At 39.7% G+C, this 14,552-nt stretch overlaps 1 protein-coding gene across 1 annotated transcript in view; it reads left to right on the forward strand.

Moving 5' to 3' along the window:
* Window positions 1–14,552, forward strand: part of LOC132892686 (alpha-2-macroglobulin-like) — a 110,358-nt gene that overhangs the window by 40,233 nt on the left and 55,573 nt on the right. Inside the window, exons 14-16 of the mRNA XM_060930998.1 lie at window positions 1,918–2,067; window positions 4,551–4,712; window positions 6,188–6,269. Coding sequence (XP_060786981.1) covers window positions 1,918–2,067; window positions 4,551–4,712; window positions 6,188–6,269 — 394 coding nt within the window. The remainder of the gene's footprint in view (window positions 1–1,917; window positions 2,068–4,550; window positions 4,713–6,187; window positions 6,270–14,552) is intronic.

The raw sequence follows: 14,552 nt of genomic DNA on the forward strand, positions 1-14,552 counted from the left end.
AAGAAGGTCCGGGTTCAAGCCCCGTGGCCGGCGAGGGCCTTTCTGTGCAGAGTTTGCATGTTCTCCCCGTGTCCGCGTGGGTTTCCTCCGGGTGCTCCGGTTTCCTCCACAGTCCAAAGACATGCAGGTTAGGTTAACTGGAGACTCTAAATTGACCGTAGGTGTGAATGTGAGTGTGAATGGTTGTCTGTGTCTATGTGTCAGCCCTGTGATGACCTGCCGACTTGTCCAGGGTGTACCCCGCCTTTCGCCCGTAGTCAGTTGGGATAGGCTCCAGCTTGCCTGCGACCCTGTAGAACAGGATAAAGCAGCTACAGATAATGAGATGAGATGATATATATATATACTGTATGGTCCGGGTTCGAGCCTCGTGGCTGACGAGGGCCTTTCTGTGTGGAGTTTGCATGTTCTCCCCGTGTCTGTTTCCTCTGTGTGCTCCGGTTTCCCCCACAGTCCAAAGACATGCAGGTTAGGTTAACTGGTGACTCTAAATTGAGCGTAGGTGTGAATGTGAGTGTGAATGGTTGTCTGTGTCTATGTGTCAGCCCTGTGATGACCTGGCGACTTGTCCAGGGTGTACCCCGCCTCTCACCCATAGTCAGCTGGGATAGGCTCCTGCTCGCCTGCGACCCTGTAGAACAGGATAAGCGGGTACAGATAATATATATTCTGTCCACATTCACTGGATATGAGCAATTGCATGCTCTGATTGGCTACTCTACTTCTAGGATATCAGCTCATACTGTATATACTGTGAATAGAGAAAAACAAAATGGTGGCGATTGTGTTTCTGAACCAACTGAGGAAAAAATAAAAACTCTACTTGAAACTAAAACTCCCAAAAAATACAAAAACTAAGCAACAAATATGCAATGAAAGTATTTACGTAGTAGTAAGAACATATCTTTTATAATTTTCAAGAATTATTATTGTATTTTTCATAAATTGCTCCCGTCATTTCCCCAGTTTGTTTACATTCTAAGCATAAATTATTTTGTTGGACGTTTTGTCTAAAAAGTTTTTGTTTATTGAATTTGCAAAAAATAAAAATAAAAATGCTCTGTTTCTCCAAATCCAGTGAATGTGGATAGAATAAAACAGTAATTCCATTCAAACTCAGTGCTACGTGTCTCGTCAGCTATCAGCTGATGTATGACTTGATTTCATGGAATAACTCTTTTATTTTAGATTAGATTAGATTCAACTTTATTGTCATTGCACGTCATAGGTACAAGGCAATGAAATTTATATATATATATATATATATATATATATATATATATCCATTATCTGTAGCTGCTTATCCTGTTCTACAGGGTTGCAGGCGAGCTGGAGCCTATCCCAGATGACTACGGGTGAGAGACGGGGTACACCCTGGACAAGTTGCCAGGTCATCACAGGGCTGACACACAAAGACAACCATTCACACTCACATTCACACCTACGGTCAATTTAGAGTCACCAGTTAACCTAACCTGCATGTCTTTGGACTGTGGGGGAAACCGGAGCACCCGGAGGAAACCCACGAGGACACGGGGAGAACATGCAAACTCTGCACAGAAAGGCCCTTGTTGGCCATGGGGCTCGAACCCGGACCTTCTTGCTGTGAGGTGTCAGTGCTAACCACTATACCACCATGCCGGCCACATATTAGTAGTGTATTGGTTCGTAATGTTGTCAACCTTCATTTTGTGCTCAGGCACTGTTCATTTTAGCAATGGTATCAGAAGAAACCCAAATGATATTCACTCCTAGCAATCACTGTGAAGTCTCAAAAATTCTCACATTTATCTTGATGACACCCACAGATACCCTACCCTGCTCTGAATGATAAGTAAAATGACGTACTTGTTCTTGATAAATGGGCACTTCTTTGTTTGTTTATTCATTTATTTCTATTTTGTTGTGGTCTTTCAGGTGTCTCTAAAGTTTTCACCTTCTGTGGAGATTCCTGGTGGTAATACGACGCTGACGCTGAGAGCTGCTCCAGGTTCGCTGTGTTCAGTGAAGGCAATCGATAAGAGTCTGCTGCTGCTGCACCCAGAGAAAGACCTCAGTATCCAATCAGTGCGTTCAAACTGACAAAATGTCCTTGAGTTCATTCATACAGCACATTTACAGTGTGTAGTAATTTGGGGCTTTACGTTCAATTCCCAGAACAGGCACAGCTCATGCTTGAAACTAGGTTCAGGTTACTTTATTGGTACCCGTAGGTAAACTAGGTTTACAGACTAAGAGGCAGGGCATCCTTTACACTTTATAGACCACCACATAACACACAAAACACAAAACATTCAACATATAAGACAGACAACAGAACATGGATACATGACAGTACATGACCACATTGACTTATGCAGTCGTGCAAAAATTCTACAGCCACAGTACATGACCAGAGTGCTTTGTGTGTTGTGTGCAAATAACTCTACAGCTTGTTTAACAGAGTGATTGCAGCTGGAACAAAGCTGTTTTTAAATCTTGTGGTTCTACAACTAGGGACAATTAACCCCCGTCTAGAGGGAAGATACTGGAATTCCCTATTCAAAGGGTGCAGGCTATCTTCTAAGATAGCCATGGCTATCCGCTGTAGTTGTTTAACTAACATCACATTGACATGTATATGGATATTTTTTAAATGTACTTTATGTTTCAGCTTCCTGTCCATGCAGAAATGGCATTTTGGGTCACTGAAAACAAAACTGTTTATGTTGAAGCATGCACATGCACGTGTCGTTATGTTAGGACTGTGATGCGAATGTGCAAGGGCTCTCGGGTTTGTCATGGCTGCTCAGCACTTTGTTATTTCTTGCTCCATAATTTCGTTTTTTCTCGAAAAAAAGTGGTAAAAACTATGGGTTCAAAGATATTTTTATTTTATATAATATATTTTATTCATACTGTATAAATGTTGATGGGTCCTAAGCTAAAGCTGTAAGATGCAAATGAACAATTTTAATTCTGGAACAATTTCAATCCACTGAAATATGCTTTTGTTTTTGCTTTGTGCCACAAAATCCAGTTTCTGTAACAGGATGGTCAATTATGGACCCAACCTCAGAGCAAAAACAACTGCTTGCCAGGGAGTGAATAGTAGGGTGCATCAGTTGCCCCCTAAAAATGAGAAAGCACACTGGGTGAAATATTTTGACAAAATTCAAAAGTTTAATGGTGGCACCAGGAGCTCAAAGTTATGGAAAAAGCTGCTATTTTATGACTTTTATGACAAAATTTCGATCACTTTTCATGAAACATTATGGCACCTTATAGAGTATACCAAATATCTTAGATATTGTAGACAGTATGTCTAGAATGTCTAAAAATATTTGGAGGTTTATTTTAGGGTGTCACTAGCATTATCTATCAATGTTATAACCCTGGTTTCAAGCTTGCCGCCTATGCATATGCTCGCCCCTATTAAAGTTATAATGATGCTGGATTACCTGTTTTCAAGACAACTGAAGATACAAGTGAAATGTTAAGAAGCAAATTCTCAATGTCTAGCTGTTCATTGAATCATTGTTCAACTACTTTTAAACAATACAAATGTATTATGAATCACATTAAGGCTTCTCAATCCCTTGCAAAGGTTCTTAACATGATCTCTGGGTCACAAGAAATCAATAGTTCAACATTGTGATTCAAACCTTACGTGAAAACATAAAATAAGCATTTTTTGGCAAAAAATGAACCTCATGGTGCCACCATTAGACTTTTGAATATGGTCAAAAAATTTTACAGGATGTCTTTATTGGTGAAAAGGAACACCCAAACAAAAATGCATCAGATTTTATGAAAGTGAGGGCAACTGATGCACCCTAGTGAATAGGCAAGCAGAGTTGATAGAAAAAAGTTCGGTCAACCTGTGTGTGTATGTGCGCCTGTATGTGTGTGTGTGTGTGTTTTGGGGCAGTTTTTCCTCCAAAGGCCCTGAAACCTTGTTAGGGTCCATGACATCATGGACTCCATGAAACACCAGGACATTTTAAATCAGAATCTGGCTCCTCTGCCAGGAAACTAAAAGTGTGTCATCATTGGATCTTCCAGCAGGACAATGATCCAATGTCTAAATCAATACAAAAATGGTTCACTGAGCACAGCCATCTCAGTCCCCTGAGCTGAACCCCAGGGAAACCCTGTGGGCAGAGCTGAAGAGGAGAGAGCACAAGAGAGGGTCAAGGACTCTGGATGATCTGGAGAGATTATGTAAAGAGGAATGGGCTCAGATGCCCTGCTCTGGATCTCCAACCTTATAAAATGTTATAGGAGAGACTCGGTGCTCTTTTACTGCCAAAGGGAAGTTGTACAGAGTATTAGATGCAGGGGTGCCAATAATAGTAGCACGTGTTTTTTGTCGAAAATTATTTCTTGATGAGGGGTTTGTTTTTCTCTCTGATAAATCAATTAAAGGTCGGACTTTATACATGCATACATACATTTTACACACACACGCACACTTCCTATTGGTAAGAGACTTTTACAAATATTTTAGGGCTCAAAGAGTTCACAATACCACTCATGATGAAGAATGATGTCACACTCCATTATTCCAGGTGTTCAACATGCTGCCTGTCCAGAAATTATTAGGATATCCATTCATGATCACAGAAGAGGATTCGAACACATGCCAGAGGATCCCAAGGTCCTTCACTCTTGAAGTTCCTCAAACCAATTATCTGAACAATGAAAATGTGGATGTGTACAGCGCCTTTAAAGTAAGACATGCTTTTTTTTAAGTACACGTTAGTATAAGATCATTATCTGGCATGTCATGATAATCTGTTGTACAGTACATCACGCTCTCAATTCTGGATTCTGATAGGTTTGAAAGCTGTTGATTAATTTTCTGTGACAGCAGTTCTGACAGTACTGCTGCTGCAAATCTCATCTCAGAGTTATATTAGTACACTCGTTGTAATACATTGCCATTTCTATAGTAACAGCTCATACACAGTGACCTGTAAGGCAGATGCTCTACATTCTCGAAGCCTAATGATAAACAGAATAGAAATGGGTTGTTCTTTAACAAAGAAAACAATACAACCACTGATATGGTGAGCTCTTTTCAAAGGGGATTTGAAATTTATAGAAGGGGTCTCGAGTGTCAGTGTTTGTAAGAATCAGAAGCAAAGCTGTAGCTTTGAGTTTTCAGAAAACTTCAGAACAGAGGAGTTTACATTTTTTTCGTGTATCAGTAACATGACAAGTTGCATTCTTATTAACTTCAAGAGAAAAAGAGAAAAAAAGAGGCTCGTGAGGGAACGACGGTTTATAGCTGATATAATGTAAGTGGGAACAGGAAGTGAGCTGTTTCACAGACATTATATGACATTATATGTAACTATCAATGGATAAAAGTATAAAGGTTCATTCTTTCATAAATTAAAAATTGTAATCATTAGAAAAATGCTGTGTTCGAGGAATATAACACCTGTAGATGTGCTGTTATAGGAAAATAATCAACTTCAGGGTAGTAAAAGTACCTCTGCTTCATCACCACACATTTATTTTACTCTGACAGAATGATATTTAAGAATTATTCCACGAAATCTAGTCGTACATGAGCTGATAGTTGACAAGGCACGTAGCACTGAGATTGAGTGGAATAACTGTTTTATTTTATCTACATTCACTGGATTTTGAGAAACAGACCATTTTTATTTTTATTTTTTGCAAATTTGATAAATAAAAACTTTATACAAAACGCCCGACAAAATCATTTCCGCTTAGAATGTAAAAAAAAAAGGGAAATGACAGGAGCAATTTGTGAAAAATGTCATCTCATCTCATTATCTCTAGCCGCTTTATCCTTCTACAGGGTCGCAGGCAAGCTGGAGCCTATCCCAGCTGACTACGGGCGAAAGGCGGGGTACACCCTGGACAAGTCGCCAGGTCATCACAGGGCTGACACATAGACACAGACAACCATTCACACTCACATTCACACCTACGGTCAATTTAGAGTTGTGAAAAATGTGATAATAATAATAATTATTGAAAATGTAAAAAAAGAAGATACATTCTTACTATCAAATACTTTGATTCCTTTTTTTTTTGCTTTTTTGTCTTTTTTGGGGTTTTGCTTTCGAAGAGTTCCCCCCCGGTTGGTTCAGCAACATGCTGCACCATTTTGTTTTTCTCTACTCACAGGATATGAACTGATAAAAAAAAAATTGTTCTTTTTTTGCAGACTATTGGAATCAAGATCATCTCCAATGCAAACATAAAGAGACCTTCAGCATGTATAAACTCTGTTTCCAGTCCTTTTGACAGTAAGTGGTTTCCCTGAGCCACCTTTTCTTTTTGACTTGATGCATATATGTTACAGTTAGGTCCATAAATATTTAGACATTGATAAATATATTGTTATTTAAGCTGTGTATCACAGTGCAATGCCACTGAAACTGAATAGTGAATATGAGCTGAGGTGATTGACTTGGCCATTGCATAACATTCCATTTCCTTTCTTTAAAACGTATGTGGCTGCTTTCAAAATATGCTTTGAAAGCAGGGCATACTTCCTGGTTTCTGAATTGTTTGTGACGAGTCTTTTTTCCAGGGGTGTTGGCATTCATCACTGATCTTTTTTTTATTTTTTCTACAAATAATTTTCCAGTATCCTTTTCATTTTTGATTGGACTTTCACTTTCCTTTTTCCACATTTAAAATTTTTTCAAAAGAACACCCAGACCAGAAGCTTTCTTTCTTTTTTTTTCTCCTCCCACATAAAGACCGCAAGCAGAGGCCATCCACATTGGATCTGCTTTAATATCAATAGATCCTTAATTAAGGTACATGAATCCATTCATCATGGCACACCTTCAGCTTGTTCAGTGTGCTGAGTGCAGGATGTTTAGTCATTCTTCCTCTGTCGCAAGTGATAGCTTTATTTGTGACAAGTGCAAATTAGTTAGCTCTCTGATGGAGAAGATTGCAGCTTTGGAGGTGCATATCCAGACTTTAGAGAAGGCTAGTGAGAATGAGAACAGTGTAATTTCTGCAGGGGAAAGTCTGGATGCCCTAGGTGGAGTTAGTAATCCCCCAACTCCGGCATTAGAGTCTTCACAGCAGGGTGAATGGGTGATGACTCAGTAGCATAAGTGTAGAACCAAATCTACCGCTGAGGCTCACCCACGGGAGCACCGCTCCTCTCTGCTTCACATGTCAAACAGGTTTGCCCTCCTCAGTGATGCACCCACTGAGAAACCTGAAAGAGCTCTGGTTATAGGAGACCCTATCATACTGCACGTGAAATTAGTTAGGCCTTTAGGGTCACCAGCAGCTTTAGTCAGGTGTATACCGAGAGCCAGGGCACTGGAATCTTAGGTAATCTTAGGTTCTTAGGCAAGCACAGGTTCTGAAAGATAATTATCCATGCAGGAGCTAATGATAAACGCCTTCGTCAGTCTAAGGTTACTAAGAGTAACTTTGTAGAGGTGTTTAAATTAGCGAAGGCGATGTCGGATGCTGTAGTATGCTCTAGCCCCATCCCAATGTGGTGTGGTAATGTAGCTTACAGTAGGTTATGGTCGCTGAACTGCTGGTTGTCCAGGCGGTGCTCTGAAAACAGTGTGGGCTTTATAGATAATTGGGCTAATTTTGAGGGCACTGCTGGCCTGTTATGCTTGGTTCACACATTGGCTTTTCAGCCTTGCATATGTACAGTGTATCAGGATACATGGTGGTAAGAAAGGAATGTCACAGCATTGCCATCTTACCGTACATAGCTAATACTCTAGGATGCATAACACGATCTCCTTGTATGCCAGGGTGTGGCATATTTTTAAGTCTGTACTTAAAAATTCATAGCACATATGTAGCAGCTATGATACATCACACATATGTCACATGTACACCATAAAAACGAAAGCTTTGCAGCAGTGATGCAGTGGGAACATTGCACGAACACCTATTATGTCGTGTGAATGGTTTAGTTGACATGTGTCTGATGAAGGTGGCTCTGGGGCTGGCTGGGTGGATGCGGCTGATGTCTTCCCTCTTCCTTTGCCCTTCTTGAGTCCTGACTTCTTTGCTGGCATGATGCTTTCTTGACTGTGACAAATGACAACAAACTCAGCATGGGGCCCCCTTTAATACCCACCTGTGAATGCCACAGAGCCGCCACAGGTATGCAGCAGCAACATCACATGTAAGAACGAAATGCCATGCCAATGAAAGCAACAAAATGGCTACACCGTGGAAATGCATCATACACCACGCATATGCCTCAGTACGCCATAACTTTACATCCCTTGAACCCCATACAAACCCCAGATACGCCACAGGAATGCCACAGAAACATCACACATATGCCGTATATGTCACAGGACCTTGTGCTTATTTGGCAAGATATGAGACAGTGTGATAGTAGCCTTAGGGTGGGATGGTATCCATCCCATTTGGGAAGGTGCTGCTCTCATTTCTTGCAGCATTGCTCATAGTCTCAGATCAGGCCTAGATAACTTCTGACAATCCAGAGCCAAGGCCAGGGAGCAGGCAAACAGGCTAAACCGACTGTCTGCTAGCTGCACAGAGTTGTCACTCAGTGTCCACTATATCGAGACTGTGTCTGTTCCCCAAGTTAAACAAAAAAGTAGAAATACTCAGAGAGTTTGTTCCAGTAACCTAATCAATATAAAATTAGATCATACTGACTGTACAGCCACTGCCAGCACCTTTGCTCTAAAGGTGGGGCTATTAAATATTAGATCTCTTACATCTAAAGCGCTAATTGTTAATTGACTTATTACTGATCAGGAGTTTAATGTACTGTGTTTAACTGAAACATGGATTAAGCCAAATGAATATATAGCATGAAGCAAGTCCTCCTGGATACAGTTATATACACCAGCCTCGTCTAACTGGCAGAGGAGGAGGCGTCGCGGTTATTTATAATGATTATATAGGTGTAACACAAAAACCTGGTTATGAATTCAATACATTTGAAGTTCTTCAAACAAGCATAACATATGTAGCCACAAAAAATAAGTTGACCTAGTTAATTCTGTTACTTATTATTTACAGGCCCCCAGGGCCATATTCTGAGTTTCTGAATTTGTGGATTTTATCTCAGATCTTGTTATTTCCTTAGACAAAGCTTTAGTTGTCGGAGATTTTAATATTCACTTTGATAACCCAGAAGACCCTTTGAAAACAGTGTTTGTGTCCATTTTAGATTCAGTAGGGATTAATCAGAATGTCATAGGACCGACTCATAATGGTGGTCACACCCTCGATCTAATACTAACATTCAGGTTAAACATAGAAAATACAGTCACACTTCCACAGTCTGAAGTTATCTCAGATCATTATGTCATCTTATTCAAAATATGTCTGAGTAATAATATATGTACCTCACCACGCTACTGTATTAAATGTACATTCACGTCAACTACTGCACAGAGCTTTATAAATCATCTCCCAGAGTTATCAACTTTGATTGGGTCACTGTCAGCCCCCGCAGAACTCGATCAGGCAACTGAATGCTTAGAGTCAACATTCCGCTATACTTTAGATAATGTAGCTCCTTTTAAAAGGAAAATGATTAGAGAGAAATAAATTAGTACCCTGGTATAATGATGACACTTGCACTTTAAAACAGACCACTCGAAAATTGGAACGTAAATGGCATCAAACAAAATTGGTAGCGTTCAAATTAGCGTGGAAGGAGAGCTTCCTGAAGTATAGAAAAGCTCTTCATGCTGCTAGATCAACATATCTCTCCTCCCTAATAGAAGATAACAAAAATAATCCTAGATTCCTATTTAATACTGTAGCAAAATTAACCAGGAATAAGTTCACTACAGACACATGCACACCTGAAGTATGTAGTAGCAACGACTTCATGAATTTTTTCAATGATAAAACTGAAAATATCCGACAAAAAATTCAAACTACTAATTTAAGGCCAGACAATTTAAGTAACCCTGTAGTTAACAATATAATCGTATCAGATCAGCAATTAGAATGTTTTACTCCCCTTAGATAAATCAAGCTAATTTCATTAATCTCAGCATTAAAATCCTCAACTTGTGTACTAGATCCCTTATCTACACAACTATTCAAACAGATAATACCTGAAGTAATTGAACCGCTTCTAAAAATAATAAATTATTCTATTAGGATTGGTTTTGTACCCAAATCCTTTAAACTAGCAGTTATCAAACCCCTGATTAAAAAACCTGACCTCGATCCCTGTCAGCTGTCCAATTATCGGCCAATATCAAACCTCCCCTTTATCTCCAAGATCCTTGAAAAAGCTGTGGCACAGCAGTTATGCTCATATTTACATAGGAATAACATTCATGAAATGTATCAGTCAGGATTTAGACCTCATCATAGCACAGAGACAGCTCTGGTTAAAGTAGTAAACGACCTACTGTTGGTGTCTGATCAGGGCTGTGTCTCGCTTGACCTTAGTGCAGCATTTGATACCATTGATCATTCCATTCTCCTGGATAGACAAAGAAAATGTTGTGGGAGTTAAGGGAACGGCCCTCTCCTGGCTCAGCTCTTATTTAACTGATCACTATCAGCATGTTGATGTCAATGGTGATATTTCTAGACATACTGAGGTAAAGTTTAGTGTTCCACAAGGTTCTGTCTTGGGTCCACTGCTTTTTACTTTATATATGTTCCCTCTGGGTGATATTATTTGTAAACATTGTATTAGTTTCCACTGTTATGCTGATGACACACAGTTGTATGTTTCTGCAAAACCTGATGAGAGACACCAGCTTAATAGAATTGAGGAATGTGTGAAGGACATTAGACACTGGATGCTGATTAACTTCCTTCTGCTTAACTCTGACAAGACTGAAGTACTTGTACTCGGACCACATGCAGCTAGAAGTAAGTTTTCTGATTCCACAGTAACTCTGGATGACCTTTCTGTTTCTTCACGTGCAGCAGTAAAAGACCTCGGAGTGATTATTGACCCCAGTCTTTCATTCGAAACTCACATTGATAACATTACCCAGATAGCTTTCTTTCATCTCGGAAATATTGCTAAGATAAGAAATTTAATGTCATTACATGACGCAGAAAAACTAGTTCATGCTTTCGTTCCCTCCGGGTTGGATTATTGTAATGCCTTACTGTCTGGATGTTCCAATAAGTGCATAAACAAGCTCCAGTTAGTTCGAAATGCAGCAGCAAGAGTCCTTACTAGAACTAGAAAATATGACCACATCACCCCATCATATCCACACTGCATTGACTCCCAATCAAATTTCGTATTGATTATAAAATACTACTGTTGACCTTTAAAGCACTGAATGGTCTTGCACCACAGTACCTGAGTGAACTTCTGGTCCTTTATGACCCGCCACACCTACTTAGATCAAAAGGTACAGGATATCTGCTGGTACCTCGTATAATGAAGGCTGCATCAGCGGGCAGAGCCTTTTCTTACAAAGCCCCACAGTTATGGAACAGCCTTCCAAGTAGCATTCAGGACACAGACACAGTCTTAGCATTTAAGTCTAGGCTGAAAACATATCTGTTTAGTCAAGCCTTTTCTTAATTTTATTAGGTAAAGGTGTAGATCTGGAGGGTCCTCAGGCATAGAGTGTTTTGGTGAACTGGGATGTATGGATGCTGTCAACCTCCTACTCACTTGCTCACTCAAATTTGACGGTGTAGTGGCTGCTGCTTTATGTCCCGGGGCTCCCTCATGCCTGTGTTACCTTCTGGCTCTCTCCTTTTAGTTATGCTGTCATAGTTAGTTTTGCCGGAGTCCCTGCTTGCACTCAGTGCAAAACATATACTGTTCCTACTTATCAGGTGACATTGGACATTCCCTGCCCACTGTGTAATTGCGTTTCGGTCTAGACAAACCCAGGCTGTGTACACTCTAGCTTGAGGTTAGCTGTTTTGAGTTCTCTATTTAGTTATGTTTGGTTTGTTTCCTTGGCTGTTTGAGTATTGGTACTTCAACAGAATATTACACTAGGCATTGCTGTCACTTGTTCAGCTGACACTAGAACTTTCTTGTCTAGAAGTTCAGCACTTCATGTACCTGATGTTTGCACTCATTGTATGTCGCACTGGATAAGAGCATCTGCTAAATGTAATGTAATGGTACATTTTGGGTCATGGTATAGTTTTTCTCCTCTCCATACTCTTCTCTTCTCATCAGCCTGGTAAAAGTTGATCTTTGTCTCATCTGTCCATTGTATGTTATTCACTGTTCCAACTCTACATGATTTTATATTTGATTTTTGCAAACTGTTGCAAAACCTTGTCTCCTGGTATTTGAGGCTAAACAGTGTGGTATTCGATCTTGTGGTAAATTCTCTGTATTTACTCTAGTGAAGGCTTCTCTTGATTCTTGACTCTGATACAGACATACCTACCTCTTGGATGGTGTTCTTGTCCTGGCCAACTGCTGTGAATTTTTTTTTTCTTTTTATGAATGTATCAAATAGTTGATTTGGCCACACCTAATGGCGTGGCTGTGTCTTTGATTTTTTTTTTTTAGCCTAATGATGGCTTGCTTCACTGGCACTGCTTCAGTTTGGAGTTAAATTAAAGCTGGAAGTCTGTAATTTTAATTATTTACCTTTAACTACTGTATACTGTGGGAGATAGCAAAACAACAGCAATTTTTTCAGTGTCCAAATATGTATTGACCTTAATATATTTACAAACAGTTCTGTGAAAAATAAGTACAAGATGTACGAATAAGCACATAAGTAAATAAGTACATACAAAAAATTGTACACTTTTCTCAACATAATTAAACAATCAAATGTCACACTTTTGAAACAGTGCCTAGAGATAAAGGTGATGAACAAAACAACAAAGAAAATGAGCTTTTTCAATCATTTATTCAACAGAAATATCAATAGATGTAATATTCTTCTGTGGAGAAAGTAAGTATATCCTTAGCTTCTGAAGCTTTAACAGAAATATCTTCTTGTAGATGTTTTGTATAATTGTCCACCAGTCTCTGACATCAGCTTGGTGAAATTTTGGACCACTCTTCCATGCAAAATTCCTTGAGTTGCAAGATGTTTGAGGGTTTTCTTGCATGTTCTGCCCTTTTCAAATCTCCCCACAACATTTCAATGGGGTTCAAATCTGGGCTTTGACTAGGCCATTCCATAACCCTCCATGTCTTCTTTCTGAGCAGTTCTTGATTTGCTCATGTGCTTAGGATCATTATCTTGTCAAAAGGTTCACCTCTGGTTCAACTTCAACTTTTGAACAGATGGCCTCACATTGTCTTCAAGCACTCTTTAATATGATTCAGAATTCATAGTTAAATCAATGAATGCAAGCTTCCCAGTCCCTAAAGCAGCAAAGCAACCCCAAACTACAACATAACATTTCCACCACCATGATTCACAGTTGATATGAGTTTCTTCTCCTGAAAAGCCGTCTTTGGTCTGTGGCCAAACAACTCTACGTTTGATTCATCTGTCCAGAGCATGTTATTCCAAAAGGCCTGGTCTTTGACATTTTATGTTTAACATTTCTTTTGGACAGCAAAGGCTTTTTCCTGGCATGCTTGCCATGCAGGTCAAATTTGTCCAATCTCTATCTGACTGTAGATGTTTGCACTTTCACACCAACATTTGCAAGTGTTACCTGCAGATCCAGTGATGAAATTTTGTGGTTCTTGGAGACCTCTTTCAGCATCAAACAGTCTGCTCTTGGGCTGAATTTGCTGCTAGTCCTGAAAAAATTTTCAGTTGTTGGAAGCCTACACCACTTGTAAATGATTTTCCTGACAGTGGAATGATGTATTTCTAATAATTTAGAGATCTTTTTAAATCCCTTGCCAAATTCATCTCATCTCATTATCTCTAGCCGCTTTATCCTGTTCTACAACCCCGATTCCAAAAAAGTTGGGACAAAGTACAAATTGTAAATAAAAACAGAATGCAATGATGTGGAAGTTTCAAAATTCCATATTTTATTCAGAACAGAACAGAGATGACATATCAAATGCTTAAACTGAGAAAATGTATCATTTATAGAGAAAAATTAGGTGATTTTAAATTTCATGACAACAACACATCTCAAAAAAGTTGGAACAAGGCCATGTTTCCCACTGTGAGACATCCCCTTTTCTCTTTACAACAGTCTGTAAACATCTGGGGACTGAGGAGACAAGTTGCTCAAGTTTAGGGATAGGAATGTTAACCCATTCTTGTCTAATGTAGGATTCTAGTTGCTCAACTGTCTTAGGTCTTTTTTGTCGTATCTTCCGTTTTATGATGCGCCAAATGTTTTCTATGGGTGAAAGATCTGGACTGCAGGCTGGCCAGTTCAGTACCCGGACCCTTCTTCTACGCAGCCATGATGCTGTAATTGATGCAGTATGTGGTTTGGCATTGTCATGTTGGAAAATGCACGGTCTTCCCTGAAAGAGACGTCGTCTGGATGGGAGCATATGTTGCTCTAGAACCTGGATATACCTTTCAGCATTGATGGTGTCTTTCCAGATGTGTAAGCTGCCCATGCCACATGCACTAATGCAACCCCATACCATCAGAGATGCAGGCTTCTGAACTGAGCGCTGATAACAACTTGGGTCGTCCTTCTCC

This window comes from Neoarius graeffei, chromosome 10 (assembly GCF_027579695.1).
Source record: "Neoarius graeffei isolate fNeoGra1 chromosome 10, fNeoGra1.pri, whole genome shotgun sequence".
Taxonomy (NCBI): domain Eukaryota; kingdom Metazoa; phylum Chordata; class Actinopteri; order Siluriformes; family Ariidae; genus Neoarius; species Neoarius graeffei.